The sequence below is a fragment of the Emydura macquarii genome, unplaced genomic scaffold, assembly GCF_026122565.2.
Source record: "Emydura macquarii macquarii isolate MOO-44397 ecotype Brisbane River unplaced genomic scaffold, CSIRO-AGI_Emac_v2 contig_2422, whole genome shotgun sequence".
NCBI lineage: Eukaryota > Metazoa > Chordata > Testudines > Chelidae > Emydura > Emydura macquarii.
The window spans coordinates 13,310,001-13,329,928 of record NW_027132559.1 but is presented as its reverse complement, the minus strand read 5'-3'; the positions used below and the strand labels follow the sequence as shown (position 1 = coordinate 13,329,928).

Here is a 19,928-nt window from a genome sequence, read left to right as displayed (position 1 = left end):
AGGCCATTTTTCCTATTTACTTTGTGACTATTAAAGGTCTTTTTTAATGTTTATACCTTAGTGTAAGGAATAGTGTTAGCATAATTCAAGTAGTGTAAAATAAAACCAGCTGCATCCATTATACGTGCATTACTGCCAGGAATTGTAAATATGTTTTTGCCTGATAGCCTCTTGACTCAATAATATCCTGCTATCTCTGCTGGGCAGGCAAGTTTTTAACCAAGAAAAGACAGGTTATGATTTTCATAGTCACTGTTTCTTTTTAAAGTGTGTTACCAAATTCAACTTTGAAGAAGGTCATTTAAAAAACATTTGTTTCTGATTTGAACAATTGAAAAGTCATCTTCAAAGTGGTGGCAAGAAGGTACAAAATGCACTTAGAGCAGATATTTCTTTAGGATATACACATAAGCAGACAAACCCTGCCATATCATACCATACAAACAATTTTAATTGTGTAGTTACAGTCAATAACCACTCCTAGTCAGAACATTTCTGCATAAAGAAAATTGTGATACACTTATAAAAACAGCCAGCTGTAACAAAATAACTGGTGTTTTCATAGCAATAAACTCATAAAAAAAGAAATACACCTTTATACAGAAAATTTATACAGCTGTAGCTTTAAAATTGATTGTAAACCAAAGGAAGACACATTGCAAACATCAATTATTTTCACATTAATTGCATAAGTTTCTAAGGTGATCTATTAGTTTTATTTACCTAAGCTTATTTGCATGATAGTAAAAATTGCATACAACAATAAGAGTGAAGCTTATAGTATGAATTGCTTGGATAACATAGAGCACTTTTTATAGGCAACTGTGTAAAGCACATTTTCTCTATTTAAAACTTTTAAGACACTTTGTTTTACTGCCCATCAAAATACATTTATAAATAGAAAAAAAAATCAGTATGATAACTAGAGAAGCAATATTACATTTAACGGAAACTTCCAAAAAAATTAATTACAACTTGACGCTGCAGGATCTACAAATAAATAATGAGGACTAAATTGTGTTTCACATTTTCTTTTCATTTTTTTAAAATCATGTAACAATGAAAATGGAAAAAAAATACAGTGACCTTTATTTCCAAAACAAAAACAAATCTGAATTACGGCAGTGCCATATAATACAAGGCATTTGTTGGCATATGTTATCTTTAAACTGCATTCCACAGTCTATAGTTCTTTTGTAACATACAATAGAGCAAGAGTAACAAACTCTTCTTTTTTTTTTTTTTTTTTTTTTAAATAAATGTGAGTTTCCAAAGACCAAGAGTGGAGTGTTACAGTAATAATTAAAAAAAAATAAAATAAACCAAACAAATCACAGAAGTTGTAATGCTTGTCTGAAGGCTCCAGAATCAAAATCACTGGTATCATGCTTATTGGGTACACCGTAGTGTATCCAGTGAACACAAATTAATGTCAAACAATCCTCAACCCTTCATCTGTAGCTGCGAAGCAGTTTGTAAAACAGAGTAAAACATCTAGTGCAGTCTGCATTATCCTTTTTTCAACTTTTTTGTGCAAGTTTTGGAAGATTCATTGACCAAACAATGAATAAGAAAGGTTTCTGACACAATGCAAGATGGAATTTTCATTTCATTAGTAAATACCAGTGGCACTGTTGAATGAAAATAATACTTTTTAGATCAGTCTTTCAATTCAGCATTAATCTCTGTGTTCCCTTCTACTGATAATTCTTCTTCTAGTTTCACTGAAAAAAGGGTATTTGCATTTTTATCTTGGATGCTATCTTCTAAATCGTTAAGCAACTCTTCCTCCTTATATTCTGCAACATCCACCTCCAAACCGGAATTGTCCTTCAGCTTCCCATGGTGCTTCAGATAATACCGTTGGTTCTGAAAGAACTTGATAATGGTGTACTTGGGTAGGTCAAGCTGAGCCGAGAGAGTCTGGATTGCTTCTTCGTCTGGATACAGGCCTACATCTTGTATGAAACTCTGTAGGATTCCCAGGGCTTCCACAGAAATCTTTGTTCGTGGTCGGAGTTTCTGACGATTTTCATCTTCAGATTCAGCTGGTGATGCCACTGTCGGTTGTCTTGGGGGTAGTCTGGGACCTGGTTGCTGCTGTTGCTGCTGCTGCTGTTGTTGCTGTTGCTGCTGGCAAGACAAAGTAAATCATTTGGTAAATGTATTTTTGCTGATATTTTTATCCTATCCCAAAAATCCAGCGTATCTAAGTATAATTTGCCAAGTTAAAAAGAAAGGCCCTGGAGATTTGAAAAACGACTCACTCTTGTCCACATCCCAGTGAAACTGCAAATTATTTCCCCTCTCTGTGAGTGGGCGGTGGGAGAAAGGGAAGGGGAAGAATATTGGTAAAATAGTCAGGTCTTGTCTAGACAGAGCTTTAAAGCTATGATGGTAGTGCGTGTTAGGTAGCACTGGCTAACTAACATTTTAAGAACAAAGTGCAGACAAGGCACACTCACTTTAATGTATGTTAAAGCTTACAGGTGAGCATAGGGTTTAACTTGTTAGGCTGCACAAGAGTTGAAAATGTGTTAGAATATATTAGCTATCATAGTCTGACATCCCAGTGTAAAATCCTAGTCTAGACAAGGCCAAAGAAATCAGGAGCTAGGAACTCTTCACTTCTAATCGTCCCTCTGCCCGTGCCTTTTTCTGTGACCTTGAGGTGATCACTTAACCTGCTTGTGTTCCAATATCCCAATATGCAAACTGGCAATAAACTTACTTACCTCAACTGAGTTAATATTTATATGGTGCTAAAATACAAAATTCTAAATAAATTGCATCATCACTAATTATTATTATTATTATTATAAGTGAACCTCCAGCTTTCCAAAATGTCAAGCAATACAATGACCCAGAACACACATCACAGAGAAAGAAGATAATTATTAACATCAGGATTTGCTTTAACAAGAGTTTAAAATGAAGGTTTAGAAGCAAGAAATTCAAAGACATTTTAAAAAGGTGATGCACTGAGACCGAGGGATAGAAATGTTTTTCTGATCACCGGCTGGAGCACAGCACATTATAAGATCATGTTTAAATCAAAAGTTAATTTGTCAGCTACTGCTAGTGTTGAGAACGATTGATGCTTTAGACCATAAAAAGAATTGTTTAGTAATATTTTTGGATCAGCAAATTTCTTGTCATTTGGTGCAGTTTAAATAAAGTCACAAGTAATAGTTATTTTTAAAAAAATTAACAACAGTTTATATCTATACATTTTCCCCAATAGAATATTTTAATTGTTCTTATATAATGGTAAATTTAGATACAGATACTGGAATTAAGGCCCCAGTCCTTGCTAATACTTATGCACATCCTTATCTTTATGCATTGCGAGCAGTCCTATTGTAGACTTAAATCACAAATAGATGTATACCCCTACTCAAAGTGCTTAACTTTATGCATGTGCTGAAGTCTTTGCAGGATCAGGGCCTGTGTGTGTATCATTTTCAGAATTAGCACATATATTAATTACACAATTGATGCATCTACAATTACAGTATATAAAAACATCACCTACCATACTGTATATACAAATGCAAAATGCCCAATCTTGCAACCATTACTCACACAAGTAGTCATACTGATTTAGCATAATGCAACTACTCATGTGAGTAGCATTTGCGAGATCAAGCACATAATTTTTGTCAACAAAGCAAGCCAATCTGAGTTAAGCAACATATTAGAATACTTATAGTGTACATAAGCTTTTCCTTTTATCCCCTTAAGAAGTAATGTTAAAAACAATGTACATTTTCAAACAAATGCTGTTTTACTACTTAATACAGATATTTCTCTCTTTTTTGCTAAATCAAACAGTAAGTTTCCAGGCTTTCACAAATATTTTAGAACTCAATATCCTAAGGGATTGTCTTGTTCAGTTTGTTTTATCTTTAATACACACTCATGTTGTTTCTGGCTGCTGGAGAACTCTATTCTTTGTAGATTTGTAAATATTTTTTCCATAATGGTAATACAAATGATCTCATTGGAGACTGGGAACTCTGAACGTTATGGGTGTTTTCTGCCCTTTGGGGCAGCAGTTAAAGGCTGACCCCAGATCTTTAACAAAAAGGAATTAAACAGCTTCATCAGTTCAAACTGACACATAATAGAACTAGTCTATTACATTTAGCATGATAGTGCACAAACTCCTGAGCAAGATAGTCTATCTGGTTCATGTGTAACGATGCAGTGGAGTAGAGGGAAAACTACCTCCCCAAGTGAACGTTGAGGCCTACCAGGGCTAGTTCAATGAGTGCACCTTTTCTAAGTAAATAAATATGCTGTTTCTCTGTTATCTGGGAACGGGTTCTGAAACCCCCTCCCTGACACATTTAACTTGTGCCAGCTCACCTGAGGAGCAGCACCCAGCCAAGGTCCAGTGGTCAGCAGGCCTGGTAAGAAAGCGCCTCTATGCTCTCCTTTCACAAGGGTGGTGGGAGAGGGGCTCTAAAGGAAAAACAAACAAACATTGACTCATCCCAAATTTCAACTGGGGGGTAAATGGGATGAGGAAATTAGGTTTGGTCCCCCTCCCTTCATTTCTGCTTGAAGTGAACCATTGCTGTTGAGGATTTGAGTCTACCGTATTTGGATTTTAAAAGACAGCACTAAAAAAATATCAGTTCCGCCCACTTTCTAACAAACTACGTGACCCTAGCTATGGACACCTAAGATAAGTAATTAATTGTTCCTCCTCCAATCAGATATGTTTGAGCCATCAGGTCTATGTCATTTTAAAACAATGAAGTGTGTGTGTCTTCACACTTTTCTTTTAATTGTGAAGGAAGATAGCAGTGCACTGTTATCTCTTACTAAGAAGCCTCTGTTTAGTCTGGCAGGAAGAAAAGAAACTAATTTTCTTTGCTGCATTTAAAGCTTTATTTATTTAGTACTATACTGTATTGGCCAAGGTAAACTAACCTGAATCTGCTCTGCTGGAACGTGGATAATGTGGGAAGGTCTGTCACCATGGTGATGAACTGCATTGCTTTCTTGTTCATAAATGGCATCTCGTTCAGACTGAGGAAGACTTAGGAACCTTCGGATCATTGAGAGATTCTCCCATAGGGTCCTGTTTTCTGGTGAAGGATCTTCCTTCCAACGTAGCAGTTCACAGAGCCACCCCTTGAAGATATCAAAATATTAGTTTTCCTCATTCAATAAGGGATAGATTCTGCTCTTATTTACACTTCCTTTGAAGTGAACGGGTGGTCTACAGGGATAAACAAGGGCAGAATTTGCACCTTAACGTTGCCCCCCTCCTCAACTCTTCTTAGTCAGAAATTACTTTAATTTTAAATTCGGGAGGCCTCTCCTAAAATCTAAACTAAATACTAATGTGTCAGGAGTCTGCTATGCTATTTTAGAAACCCACCACAAAACTGAAACTTTTTGTATAACATGTTTTCAGCAGTTTCACATAGTTGCTACATATTCAGAAACAAACAAATTGATCAAGATAGTATCCCTCACATACTCCAAATATACAGAAGTTTAGTATTCTGTTTCATTTAACTTCAGTATGTTTTTTTCTTCTGTTTATTTTTCTTTATATAAGCCAATATCCATCTCAGGGTATTAGGAATGTACTTCAGTAGCTGGCAGATGATGTCTTCTGGCCTTTTTGTTTGTTTTTTTACAAATTCTAGTATGACAATTTTTCTTTTTCAGCGTAAAAATACTTCAAAAATCTGCCTTGTCTGTAGAGCTACTCAATGGAAATCATGAGGATAAAGAAGTTCCCTAATGTCCTTTTAAACAAAAAGGATACCTTTGTTCAGACACTGAGAAGTAACATCGTCTTCATTGCTATGTACAGAGATGGCTCTCCGGGTGAATTTAAACCATGTGATAACTATCTATTTCAGACCCTTTCCCTTTAAAACCAACTTTAAAATCAGACTCACAATTTTATGTTTCAGAGTGTGGATTGACAAGGAGATATGCTCATAGGTATGCACAGGAACATGCCCTTTACACCACTTCCAGATTATAGCAAATTATCTAAGCATGCATCCACCACTCCAATTCAAACAGACTAAATGTATGTCAAAAGACTATCCCTTGACAAATGTAGCAATTGCTAATTTGCTTCAAAAACAGACAGAGTTTTGTCTTGAAGATTTAGCAACTGGTTTTTTTTTTTATGTTACCTTAAAATTAAATCTGGGATTATTTTCTGCCTTTTTATATTTGATGATTGAAAGGAATAGCACAGAGACAAACTGGCTAATATAGTGTGCATCAACTACATTTCTTTGCAAAATGTGAAAACCGCTACAAAGACAAAACATTACAGGTATAGAATGTTCACAATGCTTTTTTAGCACAAAGTTTTTTTGTTTTGTTTTTTAAATTAGCTCTATACAATTTTATTTCTTAATGCTGTAAGTAAGACATTTTATTGGACCAACAAATAATACATTTGGAAGCTTTTAGACCCCTTCTTCAGGTACTGATCATTTAAAAAATGGTTTATCCAGACCAGTTTACTATATTTTCTGCAGATACAATAATAATGGAGATTTAGGTGTTCTTGATGCCATATGTAACTTTATCCAGAAGTTAATTAAAAAATTTAGTTTTAAATAATCATTACAACAAGAGGAGAAAACAGTGAAAGTAAACAAATAATTTAATTCATCCTGTTATTTGGAAGGCTGGAATTTTCAAATATAAGGTCTCGGACACTGGTGGCAGATTAAACAATGGACATGGAGGAAAATGAATGGACATGGAAATAATGAAAAATAAAAGTGTTAGAAAAATATGGTGGTAGCATAGTTGCTAAATCAAAAACTTAAATAAGGCCAAACCCAGCTTTGTGCTGAATAAGTACATGAGGTAGAGAAAATAATGTTTTAGAAAATTGTCCTTTGTGCAAAACCAGGATAGAAATCCCATCTATTGCTCAACAAAGTGCCCTGGAGAGAGAATGGCTACTGTGATGTTAGTGCAACAGAGACCAAGAGGTATAGTCTAGGAAGCTGACTAGGAAATGTGACCAGCTCCTTAGCGCACATGCCATGATGTCCAGCACAGGGTTGCACATGTTTCCTTTTTAAAGCAGCAGCAAAGTGCTCCTAAGCTGTGCCTTTCTCCTGCCCACTCTAAGGCATCCTGCTGTAAGGTGGTAGGTTAGGGCATGGATCACATATTCATTTAGCATCATGCTTCTCCTTCTATCCTCTGTGTATTCAATGGACAGAAGGGCAGTAGTCCACATTTAAAAAACAAAAAACAAAACCTTATATGGCATCAGTTAAATGGACAGATAATGCCGATTTTTGTTTAAGAAATTTCAAAATCTAACAATAAATACTGTAATGAAAATTTTAATGAAAAAACAATGAAAATTGTCTTTCAAATGTTTGTAGTCTGTAGTGCTTCTTACCCAAAAGGTGTGGCACTGTGCTAGTGTGCCTGAAGTGGAAAATGAAATGGACAAGTCTATTTATACATAGGAAGTGAAAAAGAAAAATAAACAAAAAAACCGCAGTTATCTAAGGCATAAGTTATACAAGCGAGGACATTTGTTTTTTTATCTTGACAGTGTCCATTAGAGCTTGGGCACATTCTATCTGGTGAACATGTGGACCACAGATGTTCTTTAGAAAAGATTCATCACATTTATGCTGGTTTAATAAATATTTCAGAAAGAAAGCTTTGATTCACTTAGCAAAATATTTTTTCTCATATTGTCACTTTGATGTTTCTATACTTACTAGATTGATCCTTATTTTTATTAATTGCCATGACTAACATAACATTTCCAGTAGTTTGCTATTAACCTTTGCTCTGAAATAATACTTCTAATTCCTTATCTAAAAGTAATAGTAAATTGTAAATTAAAGCATGTCTCTTTAGCCTTCCAAGGAAATGCAGTGATTTTAAGAGACTGAAGTCAAATACTACTTACAAACCATTTAAACTTGCAGCCATAGACTGCTATTCTAACAAAAATGTATTTTTCCATTTTATTCTTCATGTATTTTAAAGGAGCAGGTAGACATTTTGTTGTAACATCTGTGTGGCAATATGGAAATTAACCAATTTGTTTCTTCTAAAATTACAAGGATAAAACATTTACTGGACTGATCTCTATCTATTTATGAATACTTTTACAAAGCCTGATTTTATTAATGTTTAAATGTTGCAGGGGATGAATGGGCACTAACAGAAGTTGTATGGTCTAACTTCCACAGGGGACCAAAATCATTGTACCAACATCAATTCTTTTGGACTAAAAAGTCATTAATATTTTACATATTTCCAGGTTCAGTGTTCTGTACCAGATAAATGCCTCCATCACAAAATTCAACACATTGAGAGAGGATATGTGAAATTATTTTTTATAATATTTAGAAAAACAATTGGATGGACTTTCAAAACCATGACATCATTTATTTTGAATCTGTTTTTACTTGGGGGCAAAGCATGGACAGATGTAGTTAGTGTCAGCTTTTAAATTTAGAAATGAACCTGACAGGGCCATATTCCGCCCTTCTATGATGGTATAAATCTGGAGTAATTCTACTGACTTTAATCAGGTCATTCCTGATTTACACCAGCATGACTGAGGGCAGAATTTGGTCCATAGCTTTTCTTCATGTTTTATAGCTTCCCAAAATTATAGGATTATAATATAATAGGCAAAAGACTCACTACTCAAATCAGATCACAACTGTTCTTTAGTGTGTACAAAGCACAGTGAAGAAACAGCTTTTAAAAATTTAGGCCAATTCAAAAACAGCAAGATTGAAAAACTACCTTGGGAAGAACCTAAACTTTAAACATAGTATGTTTGCCAGGCAATATTACACTGAATATAAAGAAGGTATCAGACAAAATATAAACATTAGCCACATGTAAATACATTTGTAGAACTTTCAGGATGTTACTACTTTTCAAACTGACGAAGTTTAATGTGACACCTTCTGTTCTAAAACCTTTGTTTCTATTCAAAAATCACGCCTTTAGCTGTTATCAGTCACAATGCCCTCCCTATTACTTAAAATACTAGCATGGGCCCTGGATAAGCTGAAAATGCCATGCAGATGAATTCTGAGATAATATGTTCAAACCTGTTATATACAACACAAATCCTGTAAAGTTATGTATTGTAAACCTACATTTATTGAGAACTAAAAGTCTTAAATCCATCTGCCACAAAGGAAATACTGTTATGCACTTTAGAGTAACCAAGTACCATCTGCAAAGGTCTTGGTACAATAAGCAAAAAAAAAAAAAAAAAAAGTAAAAAAAGGTAAAAGGTAAAAAAATGCTAACCCTACATAGTTAAAAGAAATAAGTATTCTGACTGCTTTTCTCTTAGGATTTTATTAAAGAAACATAAGACATTAGAAAGCAGAGAAACGGCCAAACTATTGCAGAAAAAAAGGAAAACAAAGATAATAATGTCAAATGTCATAGTTCACAACACACACCATTGTATGCTTATTTTAAAGAAGAATTTGGAAGTTCTAATCTCAATATCTCAGTAATGTCTTTTTCTCAACATTTTAATTGTACCAGATTTAAATACAAATCCTGACCTTCTCCCCTACTCTCACCTCCTACTTTCTAACAAGTCAATTTCTGGTTTCCATAGCATTTTATTTTTTGAAGAAGTTGATACAAATCAATTCGACATGGAAGGGGCAGGCACCAATTCTAAATAAAATCAAGGATTGCCTTTCTGCAACCATCAACATTTGCTATGCAAATCCCTCCACACCTGTGCAGTGCTAGGGGGCTCACCTTATATTTACCTGTGCCAAGTGTAACTAGTCTAGAAGGAAAGGACTTCAGCAAAGAGCAGTTAAACTTCTTTGTTTGGTAAATCTGTTAATGGTAAAAGTCATAAAATGACAAATACTTCTTACTGTATTAACTAGCAAGGAATCAAATACATATTAAAAAGATGAGCTGTAATCTGAATTCTAAAAGGTAAAACATTTTATAGCATGTATGCTAAGATATGAGGAAGGTTTTCTTTCATATATTACATGCAGGAGTATTTTGGTGCAATCTCCAGGGTATATAGTATAAAAATACATGGTATTAGAAGAAATCAGCCTAAATAGGTAGGTAGTTGATACAAAACACTTTAGTGGAAAGCATGAATTACATTTCTGCATCTAGTATGAACAAGAATTAAGTACATAATCCATTAAACAGTAGTTCTAAACTCAAAAAATTCAGTATTGTAGACTAAACTACAGTAGGCATTTTGAATGAGCGCATTTTCAGCAATAACTAACTATAAAGCTAGCAATTTATCATTCAGCAAATAATTTTCTACTTTTAAAAGAATCTGTAAGTGTTACTTATGCTAATGAAGACCGTTTTTAATCTGCCCACAAACATGCTAATAGAGGGCAATTTTTTTTATTTACAAAGCTGAAGGCACTCAAGTGTAATTTCATATCAATGTTCTATAAACTGGGTAAAATGGGCTCTTAATAGTCTAAACTTCTAAGACTGACTTTCTCCGTTCAGAACCATTCAACTTGCTTTGCAAATCTTATTTTGGTTAAAATGGCTTTGTTCATCACCATTGATGCTTCCATTTCTTTTGGAGCTATGAGGGCAGAACCCATGTATAGGAAGGAAGAAATACATGGTGGAAAGCACTATTACAGTGAATATGTTTTCCTCAGGCTTAAACTTGTGAGCTCTTCATTGTATACGAAGGTTGCTTTTGGAAAAAGAAGTTATAATATTTTGAACAATGAGATACATAATAGTGGCAAAGGAGTACTGAAAGCATTTTAAATTATTTACTAGGTTAAAAGGGTGAAATGGTACTTTAAATACATCAAATTTCATCATCTGGGCCATTTTTTGGTGGGAAAGTGGTATTGATCTTTCCAAATGCTTAAAATTAACTATTTCCAGAAGGTCGTTATTTGATTAAAGGCATTAAAGTTGAGGGCAAGAAATGATGCACTTTGTCTTCTTTCCCATTCAAATAATCATGTAATTTAATCAGAACTAGCCCTTCATGTCCTGTAATAAAAATGTTTGTCTTAAGATATTGTTCTTTACCTAACATATTAACCTTTAAATGTTATGAAGTTTTTAAGAAAAATCTCTGCTAGAGAAGATACTTCCATAATATAATGAAAGAATCCCCAACATTTAAATTTATGAGGATAAATTTCATCTGTACGTTAATTAGAAAATGCATTAAACCCTTCAACTGTGATTTCTCACAATATTCAACACGACCTAAAAATTCAGAGTTCTGAATAGCCAAATTTGTACATACAGTATTTTGAAGCAAAAATGTGCCAACTATTAAATTCACTGCTCCAACATGAAGAAAAATAGCAAAATGAAACTATAAACTATGTAAAATTATATAAAATATTTCAGTTTGCATGAATTTTGTATTTGAGAAATATGATATTTTATTTTATGGTAGAAGAACAAGTAGTCAAAATTTAAGGCTCATCCCAAATTCATTTTTGGGCTCAGACCATTTAAATTTTACTTCTTACTGGGTGAAATCCTATGAGCTTACGCAGGTCAGACTAGATGATCACAAATGTTCCCTTCTGGCCTTAAAATGTATCAATCTACTTTTGGAATTTCCTGATATCTGAAAGCCTATTTCCAGATTGAGGCAGGCCTGGCTGCAGTCCTATTGATGGTTTGATCTGGAAGGAAAAGTTGGCCCCAGTTGGCCCTGATCTAGGCTTTCTTCTGGTGTTCAGTGTCTGTTTTCCTCCTCAAATAAGCGTTCCCTTTCTCTGGCAGCTCTGCAGTGAGCAGGAATGGGAAAGAGCTCTTTCTCCTGTGAGGGCTAGTTGGCTATGCTGGAGTGAGGAACACATGCTTGTCTTGTCTGTGTTGTCAGATATTGGTTTATTGAGCTTCCTCCCACACAAGATTCCATATAAGAATGTAAGGCTCAGAGGATTGGATTTGAATAATTATCTGCTGACCATGGTTTAAGCCTGGACATTGAGTTGGCTGCCCTGGCTTTCACTGCCACTCTCTTGAAGTCTATGGATCCACCCATCACTAATACAGTAGCTAGGGATGTTTCCTTTACCATTGACTTGAATTCACCAGGATTTCCACTCCTCCCTAATGTTTCTTTGACAGGGGAGTGGGAAATTTTGTTTTGGATGGGAGATATTATGTATTTAACCTGCTCAATCTCTACTTATGGGTACATCGTGTTTGTGGCCATCACCTTCTTTCCTCTAGTTTCAGACATGTTTTTGAGGGGAAAGGCTTTCTCTGTTCTCAGAAAGGGTTATCATTATTCAAAGCTGATAGTTTCTTTTCTTCCAAGGGTTTAGCTAGAGCTCATGGAAGGAGAATTTTGCCTTTTGGGGGATGGCAGGTATACAAGATAACTTGTATTTTCTGGGGCTTAGCCTAGGAACTGGGGGCAGAAGGGGTTGAGGTGCCTTGCATGTGTGCACTCTTTATGCTCCCAATGTAAATTGAGAGGAAGCGCAGAGGACTATCCCTGAAATATTTCAAAACTGGCTCATCGGAAGGAGCTGATTCCTTGTCAAGTGACTCAATTACCAATTCAAGAAACTGGGATAGCACACTGGGGTTTCTATCTTTAGAGGTGAATCATACTAAAGGAAAGGGGAACTTTTGAACCTAGCCCTGAAGATTCTTATTTGGTGAATTGTTAATGTTTGCAGTCTTGAGAGAAGAGGAAATCTGACTCTCCCTTGTGGAGGTAACTTTGGTGGAGTCCTAGCTAGTGTAGGGATATAGAGAAGCCACAATAAGCTGCAGGCACTGCAAACCTACTGCTCAGTTAGTGCTTCCAGAGGCAGAAAATCTGGTGTGAAGGCAAAATGGGTGGGGACTGGAAACTCCTGGACAAGTCTAAACTTGTATAGCATTTCAGGAAGAATAACGTAACCCAGGTATCTCAGATGAGGAGTATGGTCAGGATTCAGAAATGCACTATAGGAAATAAGGAAAATGTCGATGCACAAGTGCAGAACTAGTGACTTGAAGGGTTCATGATTTTTAGAAACTGATTTAAAACCAGTTTTCTTCCCACTTGACTTTTTTAATGTCTCAATGAGATCTAAAAAACAAACCAAGTTTGAAATTTCTAGCATCTGCAGTATTTGAATTATCCAAATTTGAGCTACTGAGTTTATCTATTCCCTCATAAAATATATTACTCTGTGCAGTCTCTCCCTTGTTCCCTCTCTCAGCATACATTTGCAGCACTGTTCCAGCATTGAATTTTCCAATTAGAACTGAACCCCCCAAAAATTTATTTATTTATTTATTTATTTTTTGCAGTGCCAACATGTTAGTAAAACTATACATTTATTCTTCGTTTTAGGCCTTTTTGGAAGCAAATGCATTTCACCTGTCATTCAGCATGGTTTACAAATTTTGTTTAATGTATAAGTGTATATATATGATTTTGCTTAGTCTGTTTATTTCCTTATGAATCCTTTACAGTCACATCTTTCCTACTATACTTTTGTATGTTCTGGGCCACTTTTAACTGTATGTGTGGACAGGATATGAGAATCAGATAGGGAGCATATAATATTGTTCTGGTCCCCTTTACAGGGGAATGCATTGTAAAAGCTGTCAAAATTCTGTCTGAATTTGAACTGAATTTTTTTTAAACTTTTATAAAAATAGCTGAATAGGCATACAATGCTTTCCAGAAAAACTAAGGTCTATTACAAGAAGGGCTATTTAATTTTTGGAAAACTAGAAATAGGCAAAAAAACATTAATGACCATAGTTTCCTAATACTGAACTAACATGTTTTTGCCAGTTTGGGAGCTTATTTTTGTCTTTTCAAAGAGTTTATAAAACTGTTTTTTGTGTGTCTGAAAAATTCACAATTCATTCATTTCTGACCCAACAGAACTGCTGTTCTGTCATTCAGTGAATAGAGATTGCTTTTCAGTATATTAGATGACCTCTATTGATCTAGCTGAACAAGAACTTCAGGCTTCCTCTTGAGGATACATCTTCAATATAGAAGTGATGAGAGGTGTCACCACAAAAAGACCATCTTACAAACACAATTTTAATAAAGACAACCTGAGGATTTCTTTTCTGCTCTTTAGACTTTCTCCAGTCCAAAAGAGGACTAAAGCTTTTTTCTTTATTGCATAAGGAGACTGATTCCTTTGCATCAGCTACTGGGATTTCCCCAACCCTAAATGAGGAAATTTGAAACTGCTCATATGAAAGTGATAATGGCATCTATGCACATACTTTACAGTTTGACTGAATCACTAAAACACTATTGGTTACTTATTCATTATCAACTCTTCAGTTTCACCAAACCTTGGTTTTCATGTTTTAGGACATTTCTTTAATGATCACTCCTAATATTTCTGTCAAAAAAGCTTGTTTCTTTATCTTTTGTATTGGCTTTTATTGCCGGAGGATCAGCAAAAAGGGTGAGTTTGGATGTGATCAGCTGTGATTAAATAAATAAATAAAACTGTAGCTGTCAGTACAACAGATGGGAATTAGTATAAAATAACTTATAGAGCTTGTTGGAAGAGAGGTAAACTTCAAAGATATGGGATTTTTTTTTTTTCAAGCTAGAAAAGGATGAAGAAATTGATGTTCCTGTTTCCTGAGGTATCATATTTAATCCATTAACCAGTCACATCATCTTGCAGTTCTAATCTGTTACTGAACCCTCCTTTTGATGTGATAAAAAAGCAGCTAACATTGGTACATAATGGTATTCTGTGTACACTTTTTCCTGGTATACGTCAAAATAAAATTTTCCCCTCCAATCCATGTGTGTATCTTTAAAAGTAGTCTACCAGCAACTTACAAAAACATTACCAACTTAAATTCATATTTTTTAAAAAAAATAATTATATATATAAAAATAATTAACAAAATAAGAATATGGACTATTTAAAAAGAAGTGGAAAATTCATTTACAGCCAGGCTAGGAAGAAAAGAAACAAACTGCGCATAATTTGCTAACTATCTATTGTCCTGATCTTGCAAGCTGCTTTGTGCAGGCAGACCCCGTGCTTACTTGGATCCATGATTAAATCAGTCGGGCTCTACTGGGGCAGAGATCCAGCCTCCAAGGTCTAAAACTGTACCATATATGTATGCTCCATGCACATATATACTCATGGGAAAAAAAGGGAATTCAAGTTCTGTTTAAAAAACAAAACAAAAAACAAAACACACACCTTATTCTGTGCCTAACTAAAAATGTAATTATTCAACTTGTTTTATACTCAGCTAAAGAAGTAATCTAAATTAAGAGCTGCCCCCAAACTTAGTTCCCTATCTCTGAGCCTCCTCCACTTTTCTCTTCCCTCTTCCAACTATATTTTCTTCCCTTCAATACAAATAGCAATGACAGACACAAGCCCTAATCAAAAATATAATAAGCATTCTCTTGCAAATCTTACATAAAATGCAACTACATTCATATGTAAAAAGACAAAAAAAAAATTATTAAAAAATAGGTGATGCTTTATTCCCCTTTCTTCCATCATTCTTTCTTTCACACATAAAATACAAATGGCACTGTAAGCACAAACTACACTAGACAAAAGTATGCTTAAAATCAAAACAAGAAAAAACAATTGCCAATTAGTTAATAAAGTCAGTTTTAGTCTGCTACATTACCCTTTACAATGGAGAGCTATAAAATGGGTCACTGGGTTTCACAGAGGGTGACTGGAAAATACATCCCCATATCCCTTACTCATACTGAAGAAAAGTTGCATGTAAATGGGCCTGATTTCACTGCAATAGCATGGTTTCCCTCCATATAACTTTAAAAAATACCAATATGCTTAGCAGACCCTATATTTATTTTTTTAAATGTGCAATGAATTCTTATTTGGCTGCTATACCTACAGTTGAGTTAAGCAGGAGTCTTTAACAGAAGGGGTCTGGCAATTTTTTCAAATTTTTTTACCACTAACAACTTACAAGCTAACAGCAAATGTTTATTATTAAGTTACTTATAGAGGTTTAACATTTACTTCTTTGGAAAGTCCTTTGTAAACAGACTTGGGGCCAGAAGAGCCAATTTCATAATAACTCACATCTTCTTAAAAAACAAAACAAAAACAAAAAAATCTTAAAACTAAAAAAGGCTCATAATCCTCCTTTCTACAATTCATTCTTGATCATAGAAAGATGAACTACAAATTGAAGAATGACTCCAGATTCCATACAATTTTTAAAAACATTTTTAACCATGACATTCAGTTTGACTGGGATCATGTTTCATTAAGTTCTCACTCACAAAAAGTGCATATCTCAAAACATATTTCCATTCCTCACTTGCCATATTTTTTACCCCGTCTCAATTTTTTAAAAGTGCTGTTTATCATATTTAAATTAGATATTTACATACTCGAACAAATTCCTTCTCTATTCTCTTTTGGAACAAGGTATAGTCAGTGGTTTTTAGTTTCTGAATAAATGGTACTTATTGCAATTAACATATGACAACACACCACAGTTGAGAAGATGAGGGTAAAAGTTGGAAGAAAGAAAACATTTCCCCAACTTCTCCTTAAGGTTTTGCTGATGCAGAAATCTTATTACAGACAAGGTCAGAGAACTTAGCAATGCCCCAGTCTCAAGGCCCCTTAGAACCTCTTTAAAATAGGAGATGGCAAAGCTCCAAATAGATGAGAAGGGGACAGTGACAAGAACATATTCCATATATGACCAGGAAAAGGCCCCTTATCACATGGTGCCTTGGAGAGTGGTAAACTGGGTCAAAAGTGAAATCAGGAGGATGGTCTGTTCTCTCTCCTCCTGGCTGGCCAAGGCAGGGAAAGCCTATTGGAATCATCAAGTACTTTGTTTTTGTTTTTGTGGACTCTAATACAAGCCCTGAGGAAAGGCCCTTAAAAAGACTAATGTTTGGATCTTTATTTCCCTTCCCTAGCTAATGAAACTGCCCACCAGCTCATACCATCACTTCGGGATGTCTTCACAAATGCATCTTCTCTAAGATTACCTCCATTTATTCACTTATCTGGTGGTAATAAGCCAGGTACATTTTCTTCCTTATATTTATTTCTACCCACTGGCATTTATTTGGAGTTTCATGCAAAAGTGAACAACTCCCCGGATGTCTGGTAATAGATCTTAAAATCAGGAGCAGCTTGGTGCCACTTGAAGCCTAACAAGGTGAATCTCTTTTATTAGGCTAACTCTCTTCTCATATTAAATCAGGGTAGCAAATAAATAAGGTGAACCAAAAACCAAAAATGAAGTTACGTTCGAGCCTTTCACAGCCTTTTGTTTTTAATATAGTTGGAGGAAGTTCCTGTATCAACAAAATTCTCCATTACATGCCAGAGACATTAAAATCCTGATTCATTAAACTACCCAAGCATGTGCCTAACTCTAAGCATGTGAATAATCCCACTGAATTTACTGATGTTTAAATAGCTTGCTGAATTGGGGCCTAAATCCTTGGAGAATTCTTCTGAGGACTACTTAGTCCAACTCTCTCTCCAATTTTAAGCCTATAAAAGTCCCGTCAATATTTATTTGCCTCTCAGATGCCACCCTGATGTAATCTGAGAAATGAGAGAACATTATACTATACAGAATAAAGATGAGCTGATCACTGAATATCAATTTGGATAAATATTTGTGAACTGGGATTCCCCCCACATCTGCTGTGTGGCTTGTATTAGTCTACCCATTGGAACAGTATGGATATACCATATCCTAATTCTGAAATATGGGCCAGTTGAATTCTGATAATAGCAAAAAATAGAAAATATGAAAACCTATTTAAATTAACTCAATTCAGATTAACACAATTTTGTTCCTTTTGTCACCTCTGTCTAGGAATCCTGCAATATTATTTTCAGTTTTACACATTTTTAACGATACAGCTTACAAAAGAGAGGAATTACATATCTATACTCCCCAACCACATTCACTTTAATTTGTATCTGTCAATGCTCTACCAAATTGCTTCTAAAACTGCCATATGAACAGGCCCAGCAAACATACTATCACTTTCACAGACATTCTCCTTGTAGTAATGTACTTGTACAATCAAATTTCTCAGTCTCGCAGAAATAAATTTCTCCCTGATCACTATTTTCCCCTCAAACTGTATAGAAAACACCAAGAGTTGAGAAATGCTCAGTTAAACTAGTACTTAGTGATCCTAATCACCAGTGTCTGGATATGGGATAGACTAACTCCTTATCTTTGCAGAATTGTTAGCTATATTTGCATCTGTCCTCAGTGTATCATTAATACTAGTATAGTTCACCAAGGCTTTTTCTGGTTTTTTTTACCTCTTCCTGTTACAACAATATACTGTCCACTTATTAACCTCTTTTTTCATGTCTACTATATGAAGGCCAAAAAATCACTGGTGTGTTGTCAAAAGGGAGATAATGAAATAGAGTGATCCAGAACACAGATGATCTTTCTGGAGTGAAGTGGCAAATTGCTCTGTCTTGCTTCCCACCTCTGAGATGGATGCAGCACCAACTTGTCTTATTACAAAACCAGCAGTGCCTCTGCCCGCCGTGCTGCCCAATGCATGTGTATCTGGCAGAACAGTAGGCAGAATGCCAATCGGAAGCACTTTAGGAGGAGAGCTTCTATGGGGGAGATAGTGTGAGAATGCCTGCTACAGTAGAGGATGCTTACACAAAAGGAGTGTGTGTATGCACCTAAAGTGGGGTGACTATTTAACAGGCAGGTTCATGTACAGAGGTGGCAACTGGGGAGCAGAGAGAGAGAAACAGAAGGAGAGAGTTGGTGGTAAGGGTATATGTGGAAGAGAAACGGGAACATGGTAATGTGAAGAGGTAAGGGAGGGATAAGAGGACAGACATAGCTAGGGGAATTAGTCAAGGGTGACAACAGGGAAACAAAACAGAAGGCGAGGATGCAGAAAACAGGAAGAGAAATTAAGAAAATCCATCCTGCCAGAAACAGCACCTCTTCTCAGTCAGACAGCAGGTGCTGCCTCGGGAAGAGCTGATTCACGCATCTGGAAGTGTAGGAGCCAAAACACTTTACCTAAGTAGGAAAAAATTAAAAATAAAACAACTGAAAAAAGAGAGGAAAGGGTGTCACTTTTTTCTGGCATTAAGAGACTTCCAGATTGCATTATATTTTTCATATATTTTGAAGATGAGAGGAAGATCTCTGGACCTTTACAGAAACCTTAAACAATTCAATTTCTTTCTTCCTTCTCTCTTCTCACCTGAATCCTTCCTTATTCTCCCCTTTACCCCACCACTGATGGAATTCTGAATTAGCTATACAGTTTTCTTCTGATGGACCCATTGGACCAGATTCTTTACTGGCACTGATATTCTACACCAACCCCTTGGTGGTTTTGTCATAGAGTTATAAGGATCCAGCCCTATAAGGATCATCCCCCACAGTAAGGGGATCCTCCAGTGACATACAGCCAGCATACAAGCTCCTTCGTCACTGCACCATCTTGCTATCAAGGTAGAGAGCATGGCTAGAGAAAGGGGACATTGCCGAGACACCCACTGATTCCTAGCTGTGGTTTCAGTCCCCCTGCTGCCATTAACAGCTCATATACGTTCTAGCACAGCTGTTCTAATTCAGCACAGAAGGACTTGCCATGCATGCAATGACCCCAGATCTGTGTTATGTGCAGCTTGGTTGGCCCCAAGATTCTAACTCATGCTTCCAAGAAATTCTCCTCCTCTATCCACCTATTTGGCTCATTTAGAATATTTTACTATTAGCACCAGTTTCCACACTACCAAAAATAACCACTCCACGACTATATGACTGACAAGGAATATAGCATATATGAACCTTTAATTCAGGACAATGTTCACCTACCTTAGAAGCAGTGTCTAAATGAGAAAAGACGATGAAAATTGTATTATGTATAATATCACTCACCTTAC

General features: G+C 35.6%; 1 protein-coding gene across 3 annotated transcripts in view; it reads right to left on the bottom strand.

Moving 5' to 3' along the window:
• Positions 1 to 428: 428 nt before the first annotated feature.
• SATB1 (SATB homeobox 1) overlaps positions 429 to 19,928 on the bottom strand; it is an 86,576-nt gene continuing 67,076 nt past the window's right edge. Inside the window, exons 10-13 of one of the 3 annotated variants that reach the window (XM_067561946.1) lie at positions 9,781 to 9,864; positions 4,942 to 5,145; positions 4,372 to 4,467; positions 429 to 2,133 (exon numbers count right to left, since the gene is read on the bottom strand). In XM_067561946.1, coding sequence (XP_067418047.1) covers positions 1,660 to 2,133; positions 4,372 to 4,467; positions 4,942 to 5,145; positions 9,781 to 9,864 — 858 coding nt within the window. In that variant the 3' untranslated portion in view covers positions 429 to 1,659. The remainder of the gene's footprint in view (positions 2,134 to 4,371; positions 4,468 to 4,941; positions 5,146 to 9,780; positions 9,865 to 19,928) is intronic. The other 2 variants (XM_067561947.1, XM_067561948.1) reach the window with 2 other exon arrangements.